We start from the raw sequence: 26,627 nt of genomic DNA on the forward strand, positions 1-26,627 counted from the left end.
AGAGCCCGATGAAAGAAATGGTGCTGCTAGGCTATCTTACCCGCATACTAAGGACGGTGCAGGTAAGTACGCCGGGTGTAGTAGTACCGTGTATGTACTCTGTATGCTCTGTTACTGCGCAGTGGCCCTCCCTGCCCTCCCTGCTGCCGCCGTCAACCACTCGGACCACTGCAGGTCAAACCCACTCATTTCTTCCTCTCTCCCCCAATTCCCAATCCCAACCCTATTTTCCCTGCCATCCCCCTTCTTCCATCAAACCCAAGTTTACTTCAGCATACACACTTCCAGTCCGTCGTTGCTGCTGTTCGTTCCCTTCTTCTCTTCATCCCGAGCCAGCCACGCGTCGATACCTGATCTCTTCATCAAAGAGAAGAACGGGTCGTCCCTGCCGCCGGTTTCGCTGTGTTAACAAATTCCCAAGCGATCAACAAACCAGCTTCATCCGCTCATTGAAGCCTTTTTTATCCCCCTCCTGCGGCGTGTTCATCAAGCTCGCAACAGCTTAATTCGCACTCTCAGACAAAAGTTCTTACGAGTCGCTTCAAGCCAGCTCGATCTCGGCTGTCACCTTCTATCTTCTTTAATACTGCATTTCAGGTGAGTGACCGACTGCTGCCTCCTGTCACCGCGTCACCAATCGGCGTGTCCTCACTGCTGCCTCAAGCAAACCTTTTCTTTCCATCAGACCGCGCAAGAGACTGCGAATCATTACTGACCATGGACTACAGCCCGTTCGCTGATTCTTAGACTCACAATGGTCTTCACAAAGTTCATCCTACCCGCATTCGCGTTGGCGAGCTCCGTCCTCGGTACGTTTCCCCTTTCAAGTAAACTTGGTTAAGCCCGGGACACAAGGTACAAGAGATGGAGATACAGATACTGCCAAACCGAAACATCTTCAAGCGGAGATCGCAAGCTGACAGATCGGACAGCACAATCAAATTCAAGTGATATCTGCGATGGCCCTTCTATCACGATCGCCAGCAGTGCCGATGCTCAACAGATTGCTGGCTGCGAGACCTACGATGGAGACGTGACCATCGACTCGTCCGCCGCAGGCCAAATCGCAATCAACGGTGTCCAACAAATCACTGGTGATGTGAAATGCAACAATGCCACCCAATTGACTGCCCTCACCTCGGACCAGCTCAATTCCATTGGCGGCATCTTCAGTTTGACCGGGTTGACCATTCTATCCACCCTCCAATTCAACTCTCTTACCGCTGTCAACCGAATCAACTGGGTCGGCCTTCCTGCCCTGCAGAGCTTGAACTTCGACCAAGGTGTTTCCAAGTCGAACCAGATCTACATTTCCAACACGCAATTGAACAACATCAACGGCATCGAATTGACCGCTGTTGGAAGCATGGATATTAACAACAACCCCTACCTTACAAGCGTCAATGTCAACGACCTGACCAACGTCACCACTTCGCTTTCCTTCTCGGCAAATGGTCGTGACCTGGAGATCAGTTTCCCCAACCTGCAGGATGCCGCCAACCTGACCTTCCGAAACGTGAGCAAGGTTGACATGCCGTCTCTTGCCAACGTTGCAGGCTCCATGGGTTTTTACTCTGACTCCTTCGAGACCTTCTCTGCTCCCAACCTGACCCAGACTGGTGGTACACTGGCTGTTGTTGACAGCCCTGACCTGGCCAACCTGTCTTTCCCGTCCCTCACCCAGATCGGTGGCGGTTTCTTGGTTGCCAACAATACCAACCTCAAGGCCATAAGCGGTTTTCCCAAATTAAAGACTGTTGTCGGTGCTCTCGACTTCACTGGTACATTTAACAGGTAGGTCACCTGCTCCCACTCTTTTGACACTGACCTTTGGTTAACATTCTATCAGTGTCAAACTGCCTTCGCTCACTGATGTGAGGGGTGGATCCAACGTCCAGACCAAGTCTACCAACACCAGTATCTGCGACCTGTTCGACCAGGCCCATGACAAGGGTGTCATCAAGGGTGTCAACACCTGCATCACTGGAAAGGCCAACCCTGAGACCAATCCATCTGCTACCCAAGGCGGTAGTACTTCTGCTTCCCCATCGGCAACGGGCAAGGCTAAAAACGCTGGTGTCACCTTCGGCGCAAGCACACCATTGACCGGCCTCAGCGCTCTCATTGCCGCCATCCTCTTCATCTAAAGCATGGGTCTCGGCGGCGTTTTTTCCTTGCAGTCACTTAGACTAGCTTAATACGCGATGGGTTAATGTATTCCGACCGTGGCCTTCACTCAGTCTCGCGGATGAACCATTTTCTTTGAAAGGACACCAAAAAAGAACATCAGAGTGGCTTTGACTCGATCCAGCTAGATACGAGAAGCGCTTGCGCTTCCGGGGACGGCAGGGTCTGGGTTTTGTGTTGGGAACATCTACTGGCAGATTGAGACGGAGCGAACAGCGCTTTAGGGGGCTTGCGTGTGGATAAGCAAATAACAGACAAACGAATATGGTTCTTGCTTTTCGAGAATACAGCTTGCGTTGGAGTTTTGGTCCAAGTATTTTCTGACTAGTATCGCTCAGCGGACGTTGGTCTGTTGAGCCCAATTCTACCCGTATGTGAAGCAGAGCATCCAGTGCGCTTGTTGTAGACTGCAGTGCGTGAAACGGTGTCGTCGCTACCAGGCATCCCCAAGGCGGCCATTTGCCGGAAGAGGGTGGATGTAGTTATCGGCTGTGCCATTATCTGGGGAGACTGCATGTCAGCGTCCCAATTCCTGAGCCTGTTCTGCTGACCTTCGACCGCTGCTCTCATCCGACTTGATGTAAGCACTGCTTCAACGAAGGGACAGAGCAGGCCAATTACAAGCCCCGGCGAGTCTGGCCGTCGAGGAAACATTGATTCCCACACCACTAATGGATCAGCATCTCGACGAATACGGGGAAAAGTGCTTCTCACGTCGGTGGGTACAATGGTTAACCAGCTCTATTCGAGGCTGAGAAGACGCCAGAGGCGGCGAGGTTTTGTCAGATCACTCATCATCTGGAAGTGAACATCTTCCTTGGTCGGAAAGCATACTTTACAGGAGCAGGTCAATGAAGCTGACGGTTGGTAGGAGATGGTGGATCTCAGTAAGACTGGTGCTCAACTGATCCACCATGTGTGTATTACATATAAGACCGAGATATCCTAGGAGGCTTCTTCATCGGAAGGACTCTGTTCAGATCTGACTTGTTTCTGCTGGACCCGAGAGCGCATAAGACATCACAAATCTTCTCTCCACCGCCACACCACCGAGCCTGAATCACCATCTATCCGAGGGCCACAGATCTCTCGAAGCACCAGTCTTCATACCAGGAGGACCAACAGATCATGCCGCGAACAGACATCTCCTTCAAGACCTCGGACGGGGTGACGTTGCGCGGGTGGTTCTTCACACCCTCCGAGTCGGCAATGTCAGAGGGCGCGAAACTGCCATGCGTGATCCTGACTCATGGCCTCTCGTGTATCAAAGAGATGGGCCTGGACGACGTGGCCTCGAAATTCGTGACCGAGCTACCACTGACTTGTCTGGTGTACGACCATCGAGGGTTCGGCACTTCCGACACGGCGGCCCACGCGCCCCGACAGGAGATCAATACCTGGTTACAGGCGAACGACATGCGCGATGCAATCACATATGCCCAGACACGAGAGGAGGTCGACCGATCCAAGATCGCGCTGTGGGGATACTCGCTGGCCGCTGCGGAGGCGGTCTATGTCGCCGCCATCGACAGGCGCGTCAAGGCCGTCATTGCGCTCGGCCCGGGCATGGACGGCGCAGAGATATGCAGGAGATTGGCGCCGCCTCATGTCCTGAATGGGCCCATGCAGGCCATGTTCGAGATGGATCGGATGGCCAGAGCGGCGGGGAACCCTCCTATCACTGTTCCCGTGGTGAATACTGAGCCCGGTGGGCAGTCGGTGCTGCCCAGTCCGGAGTCGGTCCAGTTCTTCTCACCGTGGATGTCAAATGCGTCGACGTGGAAAAATGAACTTACTTTGCGAAGGTGAGTGAAGCTGCCAGAAGCTTGACGACGAGAGTCTCTCGTAGCTTGCCCTTTTTGGCTATGGACTTTGGCTGACGCGGGATTTGCACAACACTTACAGTCTCGACGATATCTCAACCTTCTCGCTGCCAATGGGGCACCTGAAAACCCTGTGTCCAACTCCAGTTTTCTTCGGCGTCGCGACAAGAGACACCAATAGTCCACCGGATATGGTGATGGCACAGTATCATCAAATAAGCGAACCGAAGGAGTTCGTCATGGTTGATGCAGACCATTACCAATTGATGGGGTCGGCCAGGGAACTACTGCATCTGAGAGAGACTGCGTTCTTGAAAAGCGTATTGTGCTCTTAGGATCTGGAGGGCTTTGGAGCTTGACAAAGCCGGCGGAATAAGTGATGATGTTGACACGGGTTGTGGTCTTCTGCATGAGCCCCTGGAGTTGGATCCTTATAGATTGTAGTTATGCTGAATCCTCAACATGACAGGGCTCTTGTGACAAGGGCCAAATCTGTCTGCACGGGTGGCATATCTGCCAGTGATAGGTCTCTTGCTGTTTGTGGCTCTTCTGCAAGCTGCATCAGCGTCAAGAGGACACCTACCAGTATTGTAGAGCTGCAATCATATTGCACTTTGTGACATTTCGGCCTCCTGCTCAACATACCGGTCCTTTGACGGTCTGATTAGACACCAGCACGGTCTCCTTGTATTCCTACCTCGCAAGATGTGCAGGCCAGTGCTTGCCCACGATATCTGAACATAGCGGCCCTGCCCTGATGGACCAGGTCGGATTGTTACAGTGAGTAGATATCAGCGCGATGCACCTTGTGCGCCCTGGTCCAGGAAGAACAGTATATTGCATGCTTCTTTAGAGTCCTTCTCTTGATGGGGACATTGCCATGCCTTAGGAGAGGGTCCTCCATAGGTAGTGAGGAAGGGTCGAACGTGGCGCCAGGATAAGAGGAGGTTCGAAGAACAGAAAAATGATTTCTATCAGTCAACGACCGAGTTCGACGCAAGAGGACGTTCGAAGGAGCCTTGACCTTGAATGCTGCAGAACATTCGCCTTAGTCTGACTGACACTTCGCAGTCTAGGTCACAGATGGTAAGAAGTCGTCGAAGGGATAGATGAGAAACGCTCGAGCCACGGTGATCGAGGTGGATGCGGAGTTGCCTGATATTGTGTATCTTGGTTGTTGTATCTGTGCTTTTGTAGACGTGAAAGTCAACTGTCTGCGTCCTTTACACGCCCGAAGCGATCGCTGTCCTCGGCATACGAAGGAACGAATCCCGTGTCCATTTCTTTCTCGAGTCTTGACATGCATTGTTCTACTCCATGGATGGGCATGCAATTGGTCTCGACTTTCAGCTTGTGGCAGAGCTAATGCATGGCTGAGGCAGTGAGTCCTGGCCCGTCCACTCAATCAGTGCAACGGTAAGAGAGGACAGCCTCAGCCTGACACGTTATTCTCGACATCCTGAACATGACTTACCTATGTGTCCCATATTCGAGGCACAAGGCCATCTCGAGAACTGTTCACCTCGTTGACCTAAAGTGCTGTGAACGCCACAAATGCAGAGAATGACGGCAGTCAATGTCTACAGACAAGGTCAGCGACGGCCTAATCGTGGGATCCTGGTCACTAAGACATCGTCGAACAGACAATGGTCAATTCAAGAAGAGCATCCTCCAGGCAGATGAATTCCTACGAGAACGTTCACTTGGACAACTGCTCCTGAATGTTGCTGACATTGCCCCTAGGCGCCCCTCCAGATGGGAGTACAGATTGTGTTTGTTGACTCAGGAAGATTGCAAGTCCGAACGACAGGCTGATGTTTTGAAGATTTGCAGATTGGAGACTTTTCCAGACATCGGCAGCAATCAAGAACTGTATGAACACGGACTGGGCATATCCATCGATCCTCTGGGACGAGCTCTGCCACACCGCCAACGGATATGCGGGTTGTGCCCGCCATCTTCATAGTGACGGAGCAACTCTCATCGACAGTGAGTGGCTGAACCTGCTTCGAGCTACCGGCACAGTGTGCTCACGCCAGAGTCCACAAACAGCCTCGTGGTTTCATTTCCTGATAAAACAGCTGACAGGGAAGGCAAGCCAGCCGTTTCCCAGCTATGAGTGGTATGAGATGAGCTTCTACATCTATGCCTGGTCCACAGGGGAAGCTGTGGTCTTCTGCTTCGACGCGCCGGCCATCCTCGAATCCAACCTCATCGAGACAATGAACAGCGCCATGGGCGAACCGCCGAGAGAAGCCCCAGTCTTCCTTCAAAGCGCGATAGTTGGTGAGCTGACCAAGCTGTACGACACGTCCATATGGACCCTTCGAGACCATATCAGACGGATAGAAAAGGTGAGTCCCGGATGACCAGACAGGACCGGTGATTGTCCCCTTGACCAATGTGTCGCGAACTGTAGGAACGGAATGTCACTGGCTTCCTCGACCGGGATCTTACTCCGCTCCACGACCTGGCTCGACACATAATCCACACCTGCGAAGTCCTTGCCGTTGCTGCCGACACTGTCACCGAGCTCATGGGGGATTACAGGCCGAACTCGGGTCTTTCTTGCGCCTGTCCTGGTATTGCTGGCGGCGGACTCAGGACGAAGTGTCCTCACAATGACTTGTCGTTCTGGCTAAGGCTATTACGAAACTTCGGACTCAGGGCAGAGGCTTTGAAGGCCAGACTGGGGAACGAAATCAATCTGGCAAGCGAGAGATTTTGATGCTCCGAGAAGGACCCAGCTAACATATGGAGGGTTTCAACGTTATCGTTCAACGAGACAGCTCTTCCATGAAAACCATCGCCGTCGTCACTCTTGCCGTGCTGCCCGCAACCTTCGTATCCACAATCTTCAGTATGAGCTTCTTCGCGCAGGTGGAGGACGACAATACAGGTTATCTGGTATGGGTTATTTCCAACAAGTTCTGGGTATACTGGGCGTTTGCCATACCACTGACAGTTTTGACCTTGGCATGCTGGACGTACGCGCAGCACAAGGCATGGTCAATCAAGATTGCCTCTACCTGGAAGCGGCGATTGTGGAGCACACGAAGCAATCCGTGAAAGCATTGTTTGGAATTGGGAGGGACGGCTTGTAAGCGAAGAAGGATGGATGTATTGATTCATATTGGTGGCAGCAGCCTTCTGTCAGTATAGTTATCCCACCGGCTCCTGCATGGCGGCAGATAATGTTTTCCAGGGCATTATTGCTTTTTCCAGGATATCGCGAAATGGAATATGTAAGGTACGTGTTTCTCGTGGATATGCTGGGATTCATACAGCACAGGAGCATAAGGAAGCCACTGAGAAGCAAGCAACGCCCTTTTGTGTGTGGCATCGGGACGGGATTGAATTCCTTCAGTTGAGCAGGTCAACCGTATCGTGCATTCTCAATCTCGTCGTCGAACCAAGTAGGCTGGATGCCATAGTTGATAATCGTGCTCTTGACCTTGGTATAGCTTTCGAAGGCTTCCAATCCGTTCTCCTTGCCCATGCCACTTTCCTTAAACCCGCCCCAAGGAGACGACGGATCGTTGAGATGATGACCGTTGATCCAGACGATCCCTGCCTCAATCTTGTCCGCCACCCGATGGGCCTGAGCGAAATCGTTCGACCAGACGGAAGCGCCCAATGCAAACTGGCTGTCGTTGGCAACACTGATTATCTGCTCTTCAGAATCGCACTTGATGAGGGCGATCACCGGCCCAAAGACCTCATTGCACGACAAATCCGAGCCCGGATGCGTCTCGATGACGGTCGGCTGGAAAAAGAAGCCTTTCCCATTGACATGCGTCGGCTGCCCACCACAAAGAACCCTCCCGCCCTCCTTGACGGCTCGCTCGACGAAGGCGGCGCATCTGTCCACCGAACCTTGAGATATCACCGCCCCGATCTGCGTACGCACGTCGGTCGGATCACCTACACGAAGCGCATTGACTCTCCTCTGCAACAATGCCACAAACCGGTCATACAGATCGACATGGACCAGCAATCTACTCCCAGTGACGCACGTCTGACCACTCGCGATGAAACTGGCAAACAGCGCCGCCTTGACAGCCAGCTCGACATCCAAGCTGGGAAGCAGACACACGGGAGCCTTGCCGCCCAGCTCGGCCGTGATAGGGATCATATTCACTGCCGCATTTGATGCGATCGCCTTATACGTGGCCAACCCACCGGTCAAGTCGATTTTGGCCAACGTCGGATTCTCGCAGAGGAACTTGCCCGTGTCACGTCCGTAGCCACACACGATCTGCAACGTGCCGTCCGGCAGTCCAGCTTCCTGGAACAACGAGCCGAGACGCAGCACCGATAAGGGCGCCATTTCCGATGGTTTCACGATGACCACGTTCCCTGCTGCAAGAGCGGCAGCGATCTTCTTGGTCGCAATCAACAGCGGATGGTTCCACGGTGTGATCTGCGCGACGACGCCCACAGGTAGACGGGTCAGAGTGTTCACCACGGGTCCCTTGAAAGGGGTGACTTGACCTTGGTGCACGCGCGCCAGCGAGGCGAAGTATTCCAGCCATTCCGGGATCCGGGCGAGCTGGGCGCGCATCTCGCGGATGGGCCTGCCTGTTTGTTGTGTTTCCAGCTCGACAAATTCGGGAATCCGCGAGCGCAGAAGAACGGCCGCTTTAGATAGCACGGCGAACCGGTCAGAGGGGTCGGCGTGCGACCAGGGCCCATTGCGGAATGTTTTTTGCGACTGGCGGATGATGCTGTCGACTGTCTCGCGTGATGTCGCGTCGACCGTGGCGAGAACGGTTTCGGTCGCCGGGTCGATCACTTCCAGTCGCTCCGTCGAGGGGATGGCGTGTGTGCCATCGATCCAGTTGGATATATGGGGCAGATTGGACATCTTCTCTTTTGGTCGAGTTAGGATCAAGTCAGTTGAGTAAAACTGTCACTGGAATAGGATGATGCTCTAAGATGTCTTGGTATCGGAGAGTCGCGATCGCACGGTTGGCTGTGGTCATCAAGGCGTCGTCAGGTACCTAGGTAGAGAGGGAGGATAGCAGTCTTTCTTGAAGGACTGCCCACGACACGCGCATCTCCATAAGGAGGTGAGGCATTCTATACTCGGCATGTCCCCACTAACCACTATCTCTTATCTCTTATCTCTTATCTCTTATCTTCTGTAGCTTATCGACTATCTACTCTGTTTTGTCCAGGCACCAAGCGGGGACTCATCCATTGATTCTTACTTTAAGACCATTACATGGTACGAGGCTGCTTACTGGCGTGCTCTGATCATCCGAGTTTTTCCTTCTCGATGTGCCAGGAACGATTAAGTAGGGCCTTACCTGACCGTGCTTTATGCTCTCATTTTATGATAGATAATATCAATCCCCGTGTCCTCAGTCTCTTTAGCTGTGACGGTTCATGGGATAGTCAGTTCGCTCTGGCACTGGACCCCGCGGATCTTGCCAAAGACCGGTCAACACCGGTACGTGTCTTGCTGAAACCTCGTCAATCCCAATTACACAGCCCAGCAAGCTCCATAACAACACCTCATGACGTTCATGTACCCCCTACACCACCACACGCCTGCCACGCATTCGAGCCGTCGCACTTCTCCCGGACATACCACCATCACCAAGGATATATGCCATCCTTGTGGATGAATTTGCCTTCATCCGCATCCCTCTCGCCTTGGATGATGCTCAGCAACGTCTCGCCAGCAGTGACCGGATCTTTAGCCATGCCCCAGCCGCTGACAAGTTCAGGGCTTGTTCCGCGCAAGTTGGAGCGAACAAATCCCGGGCATATGATGAACACCTTGAGTCCTTGGTCGTGGAAGTCTGCGCGCTCCTGTAATGCAACCATGTTCAGCGCCGCTTTACTTGCTTGATAGGCATCCGGACTGCCTGGAGCCCGTGGTTTCGCAGCAGTCAGGTCGGCAACCCTGGCGAGACTGCCACCTCCACTGCTCACGTAGATCGAGGTAGGCGTTGAAGATTTGAGCAGTAAAGGTCGGAACGCGGCAGAGACCAGAGCCGGTCCGAGCGTGTTGATGGTCAAGCATGCCTTGAAGCGAGTGGCCACGTCCACATCGACGTTACCAACGCCGGCGTTGTTGACGAGGACGTCGATCTTGCCGAACTCTTGGCCCACGCTTGTAGCGGCCTTTTGGATCGATTCTTGATCGGTCACGTCCAGCTGCACAGTCGACAATCGGCCTTTGATGCCCGCCGACTCGATCTCCGACTTGGCCTTTGTGGCCTTTTCGAGAGATCGACTGGCCATTATGATATGGTATTGCTCAGACGCCCTGGCTAATACTTGCGTCGCGGCATAGCCGACGCCGCTATTGGCACCTAAATCACTTGTATCAGCGAAGGTTGTTTCCGTGGGCAAGATGTGCGCTCGCACCAGTGATCAAGATTATCCTCGAAGCCATGACTGCAAAAGGTGAATGTCCCGGCTTGAGAATAATGTTCTACGGCGGTGTCCGGAGTAGCGCGTCGACGAGTGCTTGGAGTCAAGAGCGGTTTGAGACGCAACGGGCAGCTTTATATGAAGGCAGGTTCTTACTCTTGGGTCATGGCGGACATTGTGGGCAGGATACATGACGCTGGCTTTTGAGGAAGTATCAATGAATCTTGCTTGCACTGGCCCTCTCAATGTAGCGATGCGCAAGGCTAGTCTTCTCTGGGAGAAACTCTGCGAGAACACCAGATCCACACGGCCCAACTGACCACTTGGATGCGTCTATCATCAGATGTCTGTCTGTTTCAGAAGATGCCCGAAATTTCTCAGACGTTAGATCTTAAGTCCGTGGCCCCGGAAGTCGCAGATAGAGCCGGTTGGGAAAAGCGAACAGGGTCGGGCAAGAAGCTCGTTTATTGTTGCATTGCCAATGGGAATAGAACTTGACGTGCTGCAAGTGCAAACAAACGCCGGCTCCGGTCACCTCCGCCGCCAGTGATCGGCCGTACAAAACACCAAACATGCCAAGCACGCGGAGGCTGGCTAGATTTGCCAAGAGCAGATTCACGTGATAAAAACTCTAATCGGACTCCGCCTCCGGAGATTAGAATTTCCATCTCCGATCCCCGCATTCTTGATGCATCGTTCCCTTTCGTTTCTCCTCCTCCTCTTCCATCTCTCTAATGGTCGGTATTGTGGGTAGAAGAGGCAACCTTGCCTTAAGGTTGGTTGACCATTCTCTTCTCACAGTAGCGTTGAGACCATCCCCCGCATTCGCTACGAGCCTTGAAATTGATGTCATTGTCAATCGATCACGCATGAATCTGGAGTCGCGTTTCCTCTTCCTGCTGCAACTGGAGCTCAGCTCTCATGGACCGGCTTCTGACCTTTAAGAAATGCGTGGCACTTCGTCCTGAGCTTGTGCTTCGTTGACGAATGCCTGCTGCTCACTCTTCATGGGTAAGGTCTATCAAACATATCTCTCTTCCTGTCATGCTTGCTTTCCTCGTTGCCATTGTTGCGTTGTGGCTGCAATCAGCCTGGGGCCAGAACTCGGCCTCGTGCCAGGCTGTAACCCAGCATCTCAGTGACCCGCCTTATCAAAACTACTTCTATTCGGATTGCAACAGTGACACCCAAGCCGTCGTGACCAGCCCATTGCCCGATTCCAAACTGTCAATCATTGGCCCGAGGTTAGTCATTGCCTGGCCTGCAGGAAACAGTGGTATCTGCACCTTTTTCCAACCACAGAATGGGTTGAACGGCTCTCTGGCGATTGAACTGGTCAACTCGACTCTGGGAAGTCCATTGGCACCGGTCTACAGACCAACCCGAGGGTCTCAATACGCCTTCGTGGGAGTTCAAGGAGTCCTATCTTTCAACGCTTCCGCAACTCTGACCATTCCGATCCTGGGCAGCGTCAGGACCATTCGTGATTTCACAGAAGGCCCGAGTCTTCTCCGACCTATCATACAGGAGGCCATCAACGTCACCAGGACCAATGGGACGGGAGCGACGTTCTCTCGCCTTTGGCTCGACAATGTTACTACCACGACCTTTACATTGGTTCCGTATCAGAGTATGGATTCTAACATTACCATTCATCCGCAGAATAAGACTATCAGCTTCGGTTCAGGGTTCTACACGTTCTCCGCCAGCTTCAACTACCCGCAGCTGACCCAGTTACCACCCAGTCGTGTGCTGAACAGGGCTTCTGAAGACCTTATTCAAGAGCAGCCGGACGAGACCACCTCACTTTCATTTCTGTCATACACTGAAAAGTTACTCGCAGGAGCATGGCGATTCCTCACATATTTTGGTCGGGACAGCATGATTAGTGCTCTACTTCTCGAGCCCATTCTGAGCCAGGGGAACGGATCCGCCACAGAAGCTGTGATTGGGGCCGTGCTGGAGCCCATCAACCGCACCGATGGGTCTGTGTGCCATGAAGAGACTATTGGAGACTATGCCACCTATCTCAACCTACAGAACAACATAACGAGCACCGCACCTGGCTTCACCTACCCTATGATTGACACCGACTACTACCTGCCAGTGTTGATGGCACAGTACTTCAGCAGTAGCCCGGATCGTGTGGGGCCTTTGTTGAGTCGGAGGGCTGGGTCGATCGATCCACAAAATCGCAATCTGACCTATGCAAACCTCAGCCTCATTAACGCTCAGAGAATCATGAATATCACGGCGCCATTTGCTCTCAACCAGAGTTCCGCGAACTTGATCCATCTCAAACCAGAGGATATTGTTGGACAGTGGCGTGATTCGACCTACGGCCTTGGAGGAGGTCGCATCCCGTTCGATGTCAACACTGCACTCGTCCCGGCCGCTCTGCGAGCGATAGGCCAGTTGGCCCGTACTCCAGGAGTATATCCCCACAATACGCGTGTGAATACCACTTCTTGGGCAACATCGGCCGATTCGCGAGCACAGGTCTGGGAAGAAAGTACATTGCTGTTCTTTGAGACCAACACCACGGCCTCGACAGCCCGTTCTCGGCTACAGCATTTTGTTGAAACAGCAACATTCTACGATGGACCAACAAACGCCTCTTCCCTGCCCTCCTCCGGGAATGTGACGACATATTCAATCGCACTGCAAGGATACAACAACTTATCATCAGTGGATGTTCTGCACAGCGATACAGGGTTCCGGCTGTTCTTCGTCAACGCCACATCTAGGACCCTCGAGGCATCGGCGCAAGAAACACGATTCATCAATGCTACGGCTAACAGTATGACACGTCCATTCCCTGCCGGGCTAATGACGCCACAGAGCATGGTAGTGGCAAACCCGGCGCTGTCGGGTTCAGACGTGCTCATCTCGAATTTCACAAACGCGGCGTACCACGGCACCGTGATCTGGTCATTCCAACTCGCCATGATGGCCAAAGGTCTCGAGCGGCAACTGGCTCGCTGCAACAGCAGCATGAACAGCGCAACTGCAATTCCAGCGTGGTGTGGGATCTCTTCAGTCCGCACCAACGTCCTCCGCGCGTACAATGTCCTCTGGGACAGTATCGAAGCCAGTTCTGTCCAGCTGCAGGGTGAAGTATGGAGTTGGACATACAGCAATTCGACAGGATTTGTGACGACGCCACTTGGTGCGCTGCCTCCGCCACCGGGCGTCAGTGCCGGTACAGAGAGCGACGTTCGGCAGCTTTGGAGTCTAACCTTCCTAGCTGTGCAAAGGAACAGGATACTGAGATAAAAATGTGAGACCAAGTTAACTGCACTTCACGGACATGCACCACCGGCAAATGATGTGAGAGTCCATTGCAGCAGAACCATCTCATACCCTACCCTACCCTACTCTTAGCAGATACGACATCGTCCACCAGCTACAATCTAGCCTGCGGAGCAGCTTGCAACTTCTCCGCGGTCTCGCCGAGGGCATAATCACAACGAGCGTTCTTGCTCCTCACCTTTTCGGCGTCTTCGAGAGTGATAGTCCTGGCCTCCGTGGCCGGATTATACCCTAGACCGGACAGACTCCCGATTTCCGCATCCGACGCGGCAGGAGCATCAGTGTTCCTCCGTCCATCCGCGCGCTTATAGACCGTGACGACAACAGCACCGCCCAGGCCCAGGTTATGCTGCAATGCCACATCGACGTCCTTCACGAGCCTGCCATTGGTGGCCCACCCGCGCAGCTGCCACGTCAATTCAGCACACTGCGCCAAGCCCGTGGCGCCGAGCGGATGGCCCTTAGAGATAAGCCCACCGGAAGGGTTGATGACCGGTCCGTTCCCTCCGTAAGTGATATCCCCGTGGCGCACGAGGAGATGTGCTTTCCCCGGATCGCAGAACCCGAGCCCTTCCAGCGTGATGAGCTCATTGGCGGAGAAACAGTCGTGCAGTTCGCACACTTTGACGTCTCGCGCCGATTTGACGCCAGCCTCGGCCAGCGCGGCTTGGGCCGCTCGGCGCGTCATGTCGAAGCCGACCAGGTTCATCGAGCTTTGCCCGTCATACAGTGCCGGCGAGTCTGTCATTAGTGTCTGGCCGGCCATCAGGATCGCGTGGGATCTGAAGTCAGGTCGCGAATCGAGGAAGCGCTGCGACACGATCACGGCGGCCCCGGCGCCGTCGGAGGTCGGGCTGCATTGGAGCTTGGTCAGCGGGAAGTGGATCATGGGCGAGGTCTCGATCTCTTCGAGCGAATAGACTTTCTTGAACTGCGCGTAGGGGTTGCGTGACGAATGTTCGTGCGAGATCCGCGCGATCTCGGCAAAGTCGCGTGCTTCTGCACCATACCTGGAAAAAAATGAGGGTGATGGTCAATAATGGTTTTGGGTCTAGGTTTGGCTGCAGCGGCGACCCGTACCGGTTGCTGGTGTGGATGATAGGGAGAAAACGAAAAGGGGCTCGCAGCCTTGTGTGCACGAGCCAACCCTCCACTCCACTCCACCCTCGGGCACCTCCTTAGGTATTCAAGCAACCCAACACACAAAAGACAGTCCCGTCCATGCAGCAAAGAACGCCCTCGCAGAGCACACTGCCATACAAAACAACAATGTCCCAAGACTCCGAGATGCCATTTGATAACGTCTAGCCGAACTCGAAAGAGCAAGAACGCGTGACGAAAAGGAAAGGGAAAAACATACAAACAAACAGATAAATAGGATCGAAGACAATAATAAAAAAGGCCGACTTACTTCTCCATATATTCTCTCCCAGCATTCGCAAACAGCTGCGCATTCCTCGGCGACTCGAACCTCCCCCTCGTCTCATTCATCATGCGACTCGCCAGGCCCATCGGACTCGGCCGATCGGGCCACATACTCTTCAGACTGCCGGGCATCATGGTCTCGAAGCCGACGACCAGCACGACATCCACCGCACCACCCCGGACCAGCGTCCTCGCCAGCTGCAGGCCCGTACTGCCCGTCGCGCAGGCGTTGGTGGTGTTGTAGATCGGGATGCCCGTCATGCCGAACTGGTAGAAGATGCGCTGGCCGCAGCACGTGTCGCCGTAGCAGTAGCATGCCACGCCCACCTGGATGGCGTCGTAGCCGAGGTGTGCGTCCAGTAGGGCTTTGGTGCCGGCTTCGAAGCCCAGTTCTGGGTACGGTCTCTGGCGGCGCGGTTTGATATATTCCGTGAGACCTACGCCTAGGACGTAGGCGTTGGAAGGAGATGGAGAAGGAGAGGATGACATGCTGAGTAGTAGTAATAATAGTAGTAGTAGTAGTAGTAGCAGCAGCAGAAGGAGGTGGAGGAGGTGATGGTAAGGTAGGGTGACCTATAGTCAAGGCAAGTGAAGAAGTGTTATGCTCCAAAAGAAGATGGCCAGATGGTGGTCTTGAGAAGCAGATAGTATGGTTATAATGGGTCAGACGTTATACGTAACTGGACTGATATATAATAGCACATGTCTGTTCGGGTCATTGTTCAGCTCGCTTGCCGGACATACTGAGGTACCTACCTTGTAGTAATGTGATGGTAACAAAGCCCTCGTATGTCTGTCAGTCAAGTACTCAATGAGGAGGACGAGGATGAGGATGAGGCTTCCCCGCCTCCAATGCAGGCGATAGATGGTCAACAGTTTCGTACACCCGAGCGGACAGCCGAGGCATCATTGTGACTTGGAGCAACGACCTATCGATAAGTCCTCTCTCTGCGTGGAAGTGAAGCCAGGGCCATCGTGAGAATAGCTGTAACATTGTTTCGTCTATATGATCCGACACCATCTCACATCATTCCTGCCACCGCCTTCATAATGGTCATGGTCATTCCGTAATCACTATCATCGCCAGCACCATGATAAATAGCATCAATCAACATTTTTGCGCAGACATAACATACCTGCTTGACCATACATCCATTCGTCCTGCTCTCTTTTGAGGGATGACAACATGATGTGTAGTAAGCACTCCTTAGAAGAGGAAATGCGATAGATATTCACCATTGCCGCCGCCCGTTGGACTTTTCTCTTTGCAGTCATAATGGCCAGCCATCTATGACGGGGTATCTCTTCTAGTAAGAACAAAGGTGAAGGATTTGAGATGCATGACGAGTCCCGCATCAGCCGGCCCGCACGAACGTAGTGACCCAACTGGTTCCCAGATGGGAGTCCTGAGATCTACCCATCCACCGACTTCTAGCCTCCTTGCATAAAAGGGTTATTCTCATAATATGAATCGGGAAAATTCGAAAAGTTTGCAATATTCTGGACGGAAAACACGCCCCGGTCACCGTCGCCAAGATCATGTTGCACCTCATAACCTGGATTGTGGCTGATCTGGGCGCCAGTGCTGGTGAATGGAGAACCGATCATCGTTTGGACATTGCGGGGGATATCCTGTCCGATGGCACCCATAACATCGCGCGACATCGCGCGAACAGTATCCGCGCTAAGGGTATCACAAGCATCGTCACCAGCTTGGGAAGGGATCTGGGCTGCTGTGTGCGTGTGCGTGTGCATATCGGCAGACATGTGGAATGAATGCATGGCGTTCGGCACCACCCCATTCCCCGGTACCGGCAAGGCGATCGGGTCATCCTGGAACACATCTGGACCGGTATGTCGGATGGTCTGAGACACAGGTCGAAGGTACGCCCGCGGGTTGGACAAAGGGAACAGTGTATTCAATTCGGGGTGGCACTTGTCTAGGTGATTCTCAAGATCTCCTTGACGAGCAAAGTCTTTTCTGCAATTCCTCGATGAACAATGATAACGACAACCTTCAGGAGCGGTGCGGCTCGCGCTCGCCGTTGACACGTGGGTATACGCTGGCGTAGGGCTTTCTTCAAAGTTGTCGGGTTCCACACGACGACCTGGTTGACGGTAACCGGAGCCGGAAAGCTCGAGAGACGGGCGAGAGTGACTGGTTCGGAGATGACTGTCCCGGGATCTCGACCGTGTGGACGGCGTGTACGGCGTATTGGGGGTCAGATGCGATCCAGAAGTCACCCTACGAGACCGACGTGGACGACGAGGCAAGGAGCGATCGTGGTTCTGCCGGGAATTCTTAACCCGAGAGAGAATCACCGCTCTCGAGGTTTCCCAGCTCTTGTTATGCCGGAGGTCGGCAATTAAGTTGAATATATCTGGTGGAGGTGTATCGAATATGGATCGATGATGTTGCAGCCAGACTTCAGCATCTTCGCCTTTCATGGCGCGGATGTAGACGATGCGTTGCCAATTCTCGGCAGAGGTATCCAGGTAGGAATAGATTATGAGATAGTAGTGTTCAAAGTGGTCATGACTGATCAACTCGCCGAGGCTCCTCTGCATGTCAGGGTCAGTCATCGCAGGCATCGTGGCCGTAGGCAGTGTCTCATGCACTCGAGGAGAGACGACAACGGACGGTGGAGCAGGCTGAAACTGGCCATGTTGACCGGCATGGGTGGTGTTGAACATTGAAAATGAGGGGAGATTGGGAGAGGTCATGGTAGGTCTCGCCGTCGATGTCGAATAGATTGATGCTGGGAAAGAATGGTATACACGCGCAACCGACCACTGTGAAAGGAATTGGTGCGTTGGGCCCAGAGGGTAAAGGGTCCCTCCCAATGGTGATGCAGTGTCGTTTTTCTCCTGCCTGAGACTGTAGAAACGAAGGCAGCAAATGCTTGCGAGACCGTAAGAGAACGAGACAGAAGGGAGAGGATGGAGGAAAGAGGTGATACGAAGGCTGTGCAGTGTTGAAGGTACAGTCTATCGATGTCAACAGTATGCGTGGGGAGGTAGAAAAGGCGTCCGAGGAGGTGAACGGGGAGGATCGATCATATGTAGACGGTCAGTGTGGAAAACATGGAGGACTGGGACACGACTGCGCATATCCTAGGAAGCCCAGAGCCAGATGCCATGTTGACATATCAAGCATGAAATGGTATGGCAGACTAGGAGACAAAATAGCTGCTGCGTACATACGAGGCAGAGTGACACAGCGAGAGTCGGTGGCACACAGCAGCAGCAGCAGCAACAAACAGGTGATGATGGACGATGATAGAGAAAAACGAAGAGTTGAAACTCGACAAGAATCGCATGTTTGGAGGTTTCGTGTGAGGAGCCAGCGGTGGTGGGGGGGCGGAGACTTTTGTCCTAGTACTGTAGGACCTAGGGTGGGTGCTGCCCGGGGTTGGTAGGGTTTTCTCCACCGCGGGCTTCAACCAAGATTCACATCCCCGGGCGTTCAAGTTCCACGCTCCCGCACTGACGTCCCACCCATGACCACTGCATTTGGGCGTCGTCACTGCACGGCTGCTAACCCTGAGCATGCTTCTAGCCAATGTCTGCGGCGCTACTACGTACGAGTTCGAAGTCGATCAATGCCCGAGTCCGCGCCACTTGTTGCGAATGCTACCAGTAGTTGCGCAGTTCTTTCTTGGGCCACTGGCGACACATTGCTTGCAACCCCTGCATCTTCCAGATTCTACCTAGGTAGTAGTATGGCAAGAATGATTCGACTCCAGAGAACTGATGCACGTTGCAGGGTCTGTGTATCTTGCCATCCCTCATCTCAACATCCCCCATCACCAGGCCTCCCCTGCGTCGGAGCCGACGATGCTATCCTGCGCCGTCCCGGTGACAGCCTACCCTCTGTCCACAATAACCAGCCATGATGAAAGCATCAACGAGTGTCATACCCAGCTAAGGACCGGAAAACATCAGCTTGACCCGCCGACAAGAATGGTTGTTGCAGCGGCGCCCTAAACTCGGCACACATGGGTGGCTGCCTTCTTCCCTGTGCCATTGTTTCCTAGCTCGGCAAGATGCAGCAAGAACGTCGACACTGTCTTGAGCATTGTGCGGTCTGGACATGTTCTCCGGTGTGGCAGTCAGGTTGTCACAACCTGCCACCAATCATTCCTTTACTCCCTCCCTGCATTTCTGCCAGGCACACTCAAATGACTTCCAAGGATGGATGCCCGACAGCGAGGATGGCGCCCCCCTTGAGCCTCTCTTCTGAGCGCAACTCGACATTTGCCACCGCTGGCCTCTTCCAATGGACGACTACCACGCATGGTGATTTGCTCGAGTAGCTGCTCAAATGCTTGAATCCCCAATGGCGAGAGGACCCTCGCCTGTCCCATCTGCTGGATGTTCCAGGTTCGTCTTGCGCACCTCTTTCACGCATGCCATGTCCGGTTTAGGTTCCAGACGCCCGTCTAACAGGCGTGTCCCGCCCCTTTACGCTGCCAGAATATCGTCAAATGAAATCAACAAAAGGGATGTGGGATATGCTGCGACAGATGTCACATCTCTACCGCACAGCATAAACCATAAACGCTGGGGTTTATCTTCACTCTTCTGAGGCTTGAATTGAACCTTGTGACGGCCTGCGCTACATAGCCAGCTGGAGAGCCAAGTCCGCAATGGTCCAAGGTTGAGATGGTGTCTCAAGGAGCATTTCCTGTCGGCAGCATAGCACAAAGACACTCTTCTGCGATCGCAGCTGTGAATGAGTTCCAGCGCCCAGCACTGCAGGAGACAGCGAGGCACCCTTACTGTCCCAACCCACAACGTCACCCGTCTCGTCACCAGACCGCAGGTCAGACTAAAGTCCCACCTCCCTCAGAAAGCTGCGTGGAAACCGTTGCTTGATAGCTCAAAGCTGCTGACATCGGCCAGGTCTCTGCTTGGCGTACGCATGTGAGATCAACGATCACTACATGTATGCGAGCCATTGTACTGGCCACCCCGTCCTCCTCTCTTGACCGACCAGTCCGCTGCCGGGTCCATCGCTCACCATGACTCCGCCGTCTGAGCCTTCAGCACGAGAGCTTGCAAGAGCTTCTTTGAACATACCAAAGGACAGTCCGCTCTCACAGATCGGCGAGTGAATACTTCCAATCTGCTGGAGGTCCTCTGGGACTCGAGGGCTAGCTGTTGGCATGACGGCGCTGGGATTGACCAAATCGGTGGACCGCTCCATCGTGTATGAAGGTCGGCCACTGAGACCTGCTATAGAAGAGATGCTCTCTTCCCAAGCACCTTGTCGAAGTGAGGAGGCGCGCCGCCGCGAAGTTAGGGGATCATGTTGAGGGTAGTTGGGATGGCAAAGGTTCATGTGGTTGACATAATTCCCCTGGTTGACGAATGGGATGTGCGTGCATTTCTCATCCGGGCAAACATATTCGTACCTGGCTGTTGCGCGCCTTTTCACACCTGCAATTGTGGGTTGGTTGGGGCTTCGCAAATCCCCTCGTGATTTGGACCGCGACCTTCCTGTTGACGTCGCTTCCACTGCCTGAACGATCTGTTTCTGGCACTGCTCGAACTGAGCGTCGTTTCTGAGCGCCACGAGACTCGCCCAGAGTCCGGCTGGGAGATTGCCATAGATCCGCGATAGGGTCTGACTCAAAAGTGCTTGAGCAGCTGATGGCGTGTGAGGGGTGTACAACGCGCACCAGAGTTCCGGGGTCAGCTGAAGGTACTTGCAGGCCGCTGCAGCGTAACGACCGATGTCGCTGTGCAACAAAATCGACAGCAGGAGATGATTCTCCTCACTCGCCTGCGGGGTGGACTGGTACGTTTGGTTGTGGCCGTGACCAGTCTCCCCAGCGATGCTGGGGCGAATTGCGTTGATATCCTGCGACTGTTGTCGATGCATTTGGCCGTGCTCTTCTTGAAAATAATGACTGGGCGCCGAGCTCAGACCTTGATGCATGCGTGGAACAGGATGGTCGATAAGTCCAGCCGTCTCCGAAGCATTGACCATCCCGGCTGCCGACAGCGGTTGATAGTTGTTCTCGAGCTCCATGGACCAAGGCAACTCGAATGTATCCATTTTGACAGTGTAGGAACCGGCCAGCGACTCCCACTCAATAAGCAGGTGAGTGAGGAGCTTGTTACCAGAAACTGCTTGGACTCCAGAGTCTTGAATGAATGACTGGAAAAGCACAGGGACAACGGTTGAATTTGAGTTGCTAACGAGCTGGTCGGCAGACTTGGAATGACATATCTTTGAAGACAAAATCCGGATCCGGCGATACAAAACTCACCAACGGGGCTCATACGAACAAGGTGAAATTGCAGCTGCTTTCTGCCGGCCACCAGACTATCAGAAAGTATCCAGTGGGCGCAGTCTCCCAGCGAAATATCCTCAGGCCTTGACGGTTGACCTGGAAACGGGTCATTCAGCATTGAACCTAAGTTCAGATATCTTCTCGTGTCGGAAACGCAGTGCCAGGCTACCTGCTGGTGGTCATGCATATCCTTGTGCCTTGGCTCGGGATTCTGGTGTATCCGTTCGAATGGTGGCGATCTTAGAGGTACAGTGGCACCTTGAAGTGGCATACGACCGAGTGACCGCACAGCGGTGTAGACGAATTCTAACCGGAAGGATTGTGTCGAGTAATTCGATCGACGCGCTGTTCTGGGCAGACAATACTTTCACCCTAACTTGAAGTTGTCCAGATATGGACGCAGGCCCACACACAGGGGTCACCCATGTCGCAATGCATAGAATCCCCTATTTCAACGGTGGCTTCCGCTCTCAAAATAAGGATGTCGGTCGAGTCCGTGCCAGTGACGTTCTTCAAGGTCGAGAGACAGGGGTCCAAGGCAGTCTAGGAGGCTCAAAAGGTTTGCTTGCTTTGGCGCACATCCAAAACTTTGGAATACTTTCGGTAGGCAGACATGGGGCGCCCTAGTGCTGACTTGCAGAATGCGGAAACAAATCCCCTCCTCTCCGCCGCCATTATCTATGAGGAGACAACCATAACCTGACGACGCTGTATGACGTATCTCGCACATGACCATTGCATTGGAGCATTGGTGTCGTGTGCGCGAGGGCGAGAGAGAGAGAGAGAGAGAGAGAGAGAGACCGCGGGGAGAAGTAGTCGACATCCTGCCAAACGGAAGGGAATGGCGGTCATGGGCGCCTGGGTGTGACTCAACCCCAGGGGATGGATCTCAGTGTGCAAACCTTTTCCCACCAGCCAGCCTGCCAGCCTACCTAGCTGGCGATGCGGCTCGTGTTCGGCTACAGCTTCGACTTGGACCTAGAAGCGGAGTGTAGACCGACTATTCTTTTGGTCTTGAAGAGTGTGATATCTGGGACCAGGATTGTTGGAGGGAGAAGGTTCGGTCGTGCCCTGGGAGGCGCTTGCGTGCCTTGTTTCAGAATCATTGGGCCGCAGGCTTCCAAGACTGAGCGACCAGGCGTGCCGTGCCCTGTCTTAGCCTGCACTGCGCTATTCTGCAGAAGGATAAGTCCAGGATATTTTTACTGTTGGGCGTTTCTCCCTCATTCTCATTCTCATTCTCTTTCAGGGCAATTGCGCAGAGTAAAAAGTGGTGGCATCGCTGACGAGACCTGACACGTCCGGCAGCTGGCTCTGCTCCAAAGACGCCATGAGTTCCATTTGCTGCTCTTCACTCAGAGATGGCAATCGGTATGTCGACGAGTAAGACTGCTGCATGTACTGCGAATACTCCTGGCCGAGGGTGGCCAGGTATGGCAGATCGTCGTAGTTCATGTCCGGCGAGCCGGTTAGGCCGGGGATGATCCCGGGCATCATGGGAGCACTGGTACTGGTCCACTGGTTGGAGCTGGAGGTGGAGCTGGGTCCTTTTGCGCCCGGGGGGATGTATTCGCCGCCGGCCATACTGTGCGGGTCAAAGCCGGGAAGACTGTAGTGCAGAGAATGCATGTCTGTTCGTGGCACTGAGCTTGTCATGTACTGGCCACTTGGTGCTGGTGGCTGGCTGGTGGCAGTTGATGTTTGTGGCTGTATGTTGGCGTCGCTGGTCGTCGTGGATGCTGGCGGCGTGCGCGATCGATGGTGATGATGCTGCTGGTGATGGAAGGGTTGGTTTATATGCTCATTGAAGTTCGCTCCGGCATTCTTAAAGTTGTTGGTGGCTGCCTGGGCGCTGTGGATGGATGGAGGCGACTGTGCGCCGTAAAGGGAGGTGTTGGCCGTGCTCGCCGGACTGTTTGCGAACTGTGATGTTGTAGAACTCACGTCTTGGGTGGTCGACGAGACATAGTCCGATTGTGGAGATTCCGCGACCTTGTCGACATCATACGCCTTCAGACATCCGAGAACGAGGTTTTCGTAAAGTTGCTGCGCCGACCTGACGCCAGGCCATCGGTCTGCGCATAGGTCAATGGCTGTCAAGGCATCTTGGATATGGCGTTGGACTTCCTCGATTGTATGCTGTTGGCGGATTCCGGGGTATGAGACAGACCAGAGAACGGTGTTGAGAGCCATGAATATGGCTTGGGTAAAGATCCAGGTGATGTCAATGAGACGTGCTTCCACCTGGCGTTTCTGGAGCTGGATGTTGAACACCGCCGCTACATAGCATCGGTGGGCGGCTTCAAATGATGGATTGGGAATTTGAGGTGAGGGACGATACATGAATACTATCATGGTATTTTTTCTTCCGATGAACCTGAACAGAGACACATGACAGTCAGTGGACGCGGAATCATGAACGGCATATGCACGGATCGACCTTACCAACTCTCGCTCAACCCAGAGCCTTCATCGTTCTTGGGACAGTCTCGAACCCAATCGTCAATCTTGTTCAACATCATGCCGAACCAAGGGTCAGTATCCGAAACGGGGGATTCTCGCTTTCGGAGATATAAAGTCCGTCTGATCTCCGCCTGCAAAAGACGCATCCTGAAGAAATGGATGGAAATGCACTTTTTCATGATGGGATGATGTCCGGGGAGGAGTCCATCGGCGGTAACGAACCGGTCGTCGCAAAGCTCGAAGAAATTGACATTGATGTTGTCGACTGTGACTGCGAACGCGCTCGGTCTCCCCAGGCTGTGAGACAGGCCGTATTCCATGGAAGTAATGATCCAAAACAGACGTCGTCGCATATCGACCTCGAGAGCATTCGGTCGTGCCCCTGACGGCGGTCTTTGGATCGTTTCTTCTTCGCACAGTCCCAATTCCTGACACAGTTTCGCAGCTATGCCCACAACCCAGTATGCTGCTGTTCTCGTTGGTGTGAGCAGCGAATACTGGGCGATCAAGGCAAAACATTGCAACGTAGAGAGGTCCATCTTTCGAACCGCCCCAGTCAGAAATGGAAGAGCAGCCAGGTAATAGCTATCAGCAAGACCGGCGTACTGCGTGTCCAGCTTTTGCATACTGATCGCGATGACCATGCGCACTTGGAAGTTGAGTGTCGGGTCCGTCACACCCGCGTAGACGTCTTGCAATTCCCGGCGGAAAGTGGGCTCGTGCAACAACGGGAGCATATATTGAGCCTTCACCATGTAGATATCGACCAGGCGATCCATGAGTTCACGATTCGGCAGGTCCGGTGCAGCCACGGAGCTGATCAGGGGGTAGACTTTGGACGTGGGTTTACTACTCTCGTCGTCGAACTTCTGCTTGATCTCTTGCGCGGCACGATGGGGGACGACGTCTTGAATGCTCCTCTTGGCCGAATTCTGCTTTGCGAATTCCATAACAAAGCGCGTGATGGCGATCCCGCTGGAAGGCCCCAGGAAGCGACAGTCGTCGCTCTCGCTGAACTTGACCAGGCCAGCAGCCCGAGCCATGGCCTCGTGGTCCGGTTCATACTCTTCCTCTTTCTCATTCTCCTTCTGCAGCGACTTGAGTTCGTCGTTCAACCTGCGGACGGTTTCTTGCAGGGAGGTAATATAGGTGCGAGGAATCGTCTTGTTCTTGACCGAATCGTAGTATTCGCAATGGGCATTGCTTCTTTCACACGGTTCACAACGGGGCAAGGTTGGGTCGCATCGGGTTTTCCTCTGTTACAGGTTGTCAATGATCGTCCGTTCTAGGCAAGATCGGGGCGGTAAGCCTACCTGCCTGCATCGCACACACGCTGTCACGGTGTGATGGACCTTGTCTCGCGACCTCGCCGTCTCTGGCGAGTCAGCCATGACCGCATTTTGACAGTCTGCCATCAATAAGCGGCGCCAGACGCGTTCGTCTGGTATGCAGTGTGCTGGACGTGCCGCGAAAGTCTACCGTCTTTTCTTCATCATCTGCGCCGGTCCTGATGAAGTCGCAAAAGCATGAGTATGTCCCTCGGTGCATTTCAGGGTCGCCCAAGGCCTTAGCCGGCCATCATTGGGTCGTGTCGCCGCACATCAAGTCAACGGTCGGACAGCAGCAGGGCAGCCTGAGAGAGCCTGTCAGCCGCCAGAACGGCCAGCAGCCGAAGCCGGCCGACAAATTGAAGGGTGCTCCATACCTGCAATACTACGTACAATCTGCACCCGAGGATGAACTAACGCGGGACGCAGGTCTATCACAGTGTGAGGGAGGTGTGTGGGCCTTACACTTGCAGTTACGGCGACTAGAAATCGATCTGGATGACTCGTTGGGCGGTCGAAGAGATATGTCGTACGTACGTACATACTGCCAGTGTATCCCCTGAGCACTACGTCTACCCGCACACGGTGCACAAGCATAGCAGACAACAGTCAACGTGAGAGGGATCACTCACTCACAGCTCGATAGTAGGATTTCGAGGGGTTAGACGGATGGCAGGGTCCAGAAGCTCCTACCCTGACGTGATTTAGACGTGGTGCAAGCGCACAAGCTTGCTGTGCATGTCGGGTCTAATCTGGACGGTTGCAGGTCGGTGGAAGCCTAAGGAGCCTAGGGAAGCCTGCAGTGGTAGGGCTTGCATGCCTAGAAAAGTCAGTTGGATAGACCTAAGGTTAACCCTAGCTTGAGCCTAAGTAGCCCTGAGGAGCTAAGGAGGCTAAGGGGCGGCAGGGCGCAGGAGGTGGGAACAATCAAGGCAAGAATTAGAGCTTATGGGGTCCTTAGGGGGTAGATGCTAGTTAAAACATTCCCTCCAAGGTTCCGGTCTAGACGCGGAAGGGAGCTCCTTGAGCCTCCCTAAACCCTAGGAAACCCCCCTGGCAGCTGTAATAGGCCAGACAGCCACCTGTCAGACTCGTCAAGCCTCGACCGGCACCCAACTGCAGTGGCTAAGGGGCACTCGGCATCGTCCATCCATTGGCGTATCGTTATTTCTGCAACACCATATCCCGCTGTGTGGCCTCATCTGCCGCTTGCCCTGCTAGCGAAGCAGTGGATTGAGCTGATGCTGATTCCTGTCATGATGTACTAGGTATGTTGTACAGTGAATCCTGGAAACGACTGCCATCCATATCAGTCTGAACGGGTCCGTCCAAGACTCCTTGTACTCTACCAACAGACCTTGATAAACGTCCTCTGCGCCCGGATCGACAGCTCCATCATC

At 53.8% G+C, this 26,627-nt stretch overlaps 10 protein-coding genes across 10 annotated transcripts; 4 read left to right on the forward strand and 6 right to left on the reverse strand.

Moving 5' to 3' along the window:
* Positions 1–754: 754 nt before the first annotated feature.
* On the forward strand, positions 755–2,147 carry A1O1_06533 (uncharacterized protein; the record flags this gene model as incomplete). The annotated part of the gene is made up of 3 exons (XM_007727411.1): positions 755–809; positions 933–1,794; positions 1,850–2,147. The coding sequence occupies 3 exons, from the start codon at positions 755–757 to the stop codon at positions 2,145–2,147; spliced, it is 1,215 nt and encodes a 404-aa protein (XP_007725601.1).
* Positions 2,148–3,315: 1,168 nt separating this feature from the next.
* A1O1_06534 (uncharacterized protein) lies at positions 3,316–4,345 on the forward strand (the record flags this gene model as incomplete). The annotated part of the gene is made up of 2 exons (XM_007727412.1): positions 3,316–3,992; positions 4,093–4,345. 2 exons carry the CDS (start codon positions 3,316–3,318, stop codon positions 4,343–4,345), a joined length of 930 nt encoding a protein of 309 aa, XP_007725602.1.
* A 1,794-nt stretch (positions 4,346–6,139) lies between these two features.
* On the forward strand, positions 6,140–6,738 carry A1O1_06535 (uncharacterized protein; the record flags this gene model as incomplete). The annotated part of the gene is made up of 2 exons (XM_007727413.1): positions 6,140–6,364; positions 6,430–6,738. 2 exons carry the CDS (start codon positions 6,140–6,142, stop codon positions 6,736–6,738), a joined length of 534 nt encoding a protein of 177 aa, XP_007725603.1.
* Positions 6,739–7,386: 648 nt separating this feature from the next.
* Positions 7,387–8,877, reverse strand: A1O1_06536 (uncharacterized protein; the record flags this gene model as incomplete). The annotated part of the gene is made up of 1 exon (XM_007727414.1): positions 7,387–8,877. The coding sequence occupies one exon, from the start codon at positions 8,875–8,877 to the stop codon at positions 7,387–7,389; it is 1,491 nt and encodes a 496-aa protein (XP_007725604.1).
* A 734-nt stretch (positions 8,878–9,611) lies between these two features.
* On the reverse strand, positions 9,612–10,419 carry A1O1_06537 (uncharacterized protein; the record flags this gene model as incomplete). The annotated part of the gene is made up of 2 exons (XM_007727415.1): positions 9,612–10,336; positions 10,392–10,419. 2 exons carry the CDS (start codon positions 10,417–10,419, stop codon positions 9,612–9,614), a joined length of 753 nt encoding a protein of 250 aa, XP_007725605.1.
* Positions 10,420–11,441: 1,022 nt separating this feature from the next.
* A1O1_06538 (uncharacterized protein) lies at positions 11,442–13,673 on the forward strand (the record flags this gene model as incomplete). The annotated part of the gene is made up of 1 exon (XM_007727416.1): positions 11,442–13,673. The coding sequence occupies one exon, from the start codon at positions 11,442–11,444 to the stop codon at positions 13,671–13,673; it is 2,232 nt and encodes a 743-aa protein (XP_007725606.1).
* A 130-nt stretch (positions 13,674–13,803) lies between these two features.
* Positions 13,804–15,623, reverse strand: A1O1_06539 (sterol carrier protein 2; the record flags this gene model as incomplete). The annotated part of the gene is made up of 2 exons (XM_007727417.1): positions 13,804–14,719; positions 15,121–15,623. 2 exons carry the CDS (start codon positions 15,621–15,623, stop codon positions 13,804–13,806), a joined length of 1,419 nt encoding a protein of 472 aa, XP_007725607.1.
* Positions 15,624–16,565: 942 nt separating this feature from the next.
* Positions 16,566–17,858, reverse strand: A1O1_06540 (uncharacterized protein; the record flags this gene model as incomplete). The annotated part of the gene is made up of 1 exon (XM_007727418.1): positions 16,566–17,858. The coding sequence occupies one exon, from the start codon at positions 17,856–17,858 to the stop codon at positions 16,566–16,568; it is 1,293 nt and encodes a 430-aa protein (XP_007725608.1).
* Positions 17,859–20,076: 2,218 nt separating this feature from the next.
* A1O1_06541 (uncharacterized protein) lies at positions 20,077–21,198 on the reverse strand (the record flags this gene model as incomplete). Its single annotated transcript, XM_007727419.1, has 1 exon — positions 20,077–21,198. One exon carries the CDS (start codon positions 21,196–21,198, stop codon positions 20,077–20,079), a length of 1,122 nt encoding a protein of 373 aa, XP_007725609.1.
* A 1,483-nt stretch (positions 21,199–22,681) lies between these two features.
* A1O1_06542 (uncharacterized protein) lies at positions 22,682–25,290 on the reverse strand (the record flags this gene model as incomplete). The annotated part of the gene is made up of 3 exons (XM_007727420.1): positions 22,682–23,813; positions 23,882–25,155; positions 25,213–25,290. 3 exons carry the CDS (start codon positions 25,288–25,290, stop codon positions 22,682–22,684), a joined length of 2,484 nt encoding a protein of 827 aa, XP_007725610.1.
* Positions 25,291–26,627: the final 1,337 nt, after the last annotated feature.

Source organism: Capronia coronata (assembly GCF_000585585.1).
Source record: "Capronia coronata CBS 617.96 chromosome Unknown acBCG-supercont1.5, whole genome shotgun sequence".
NCBI classification, from domain to species: domain Eukaryota; kingdom Fungi; phylum Ascomycota; class Eurotiomycetes; order Chaetothyriales; family Herpotrichiellaceae; genus Capronia; species Capronia coronata.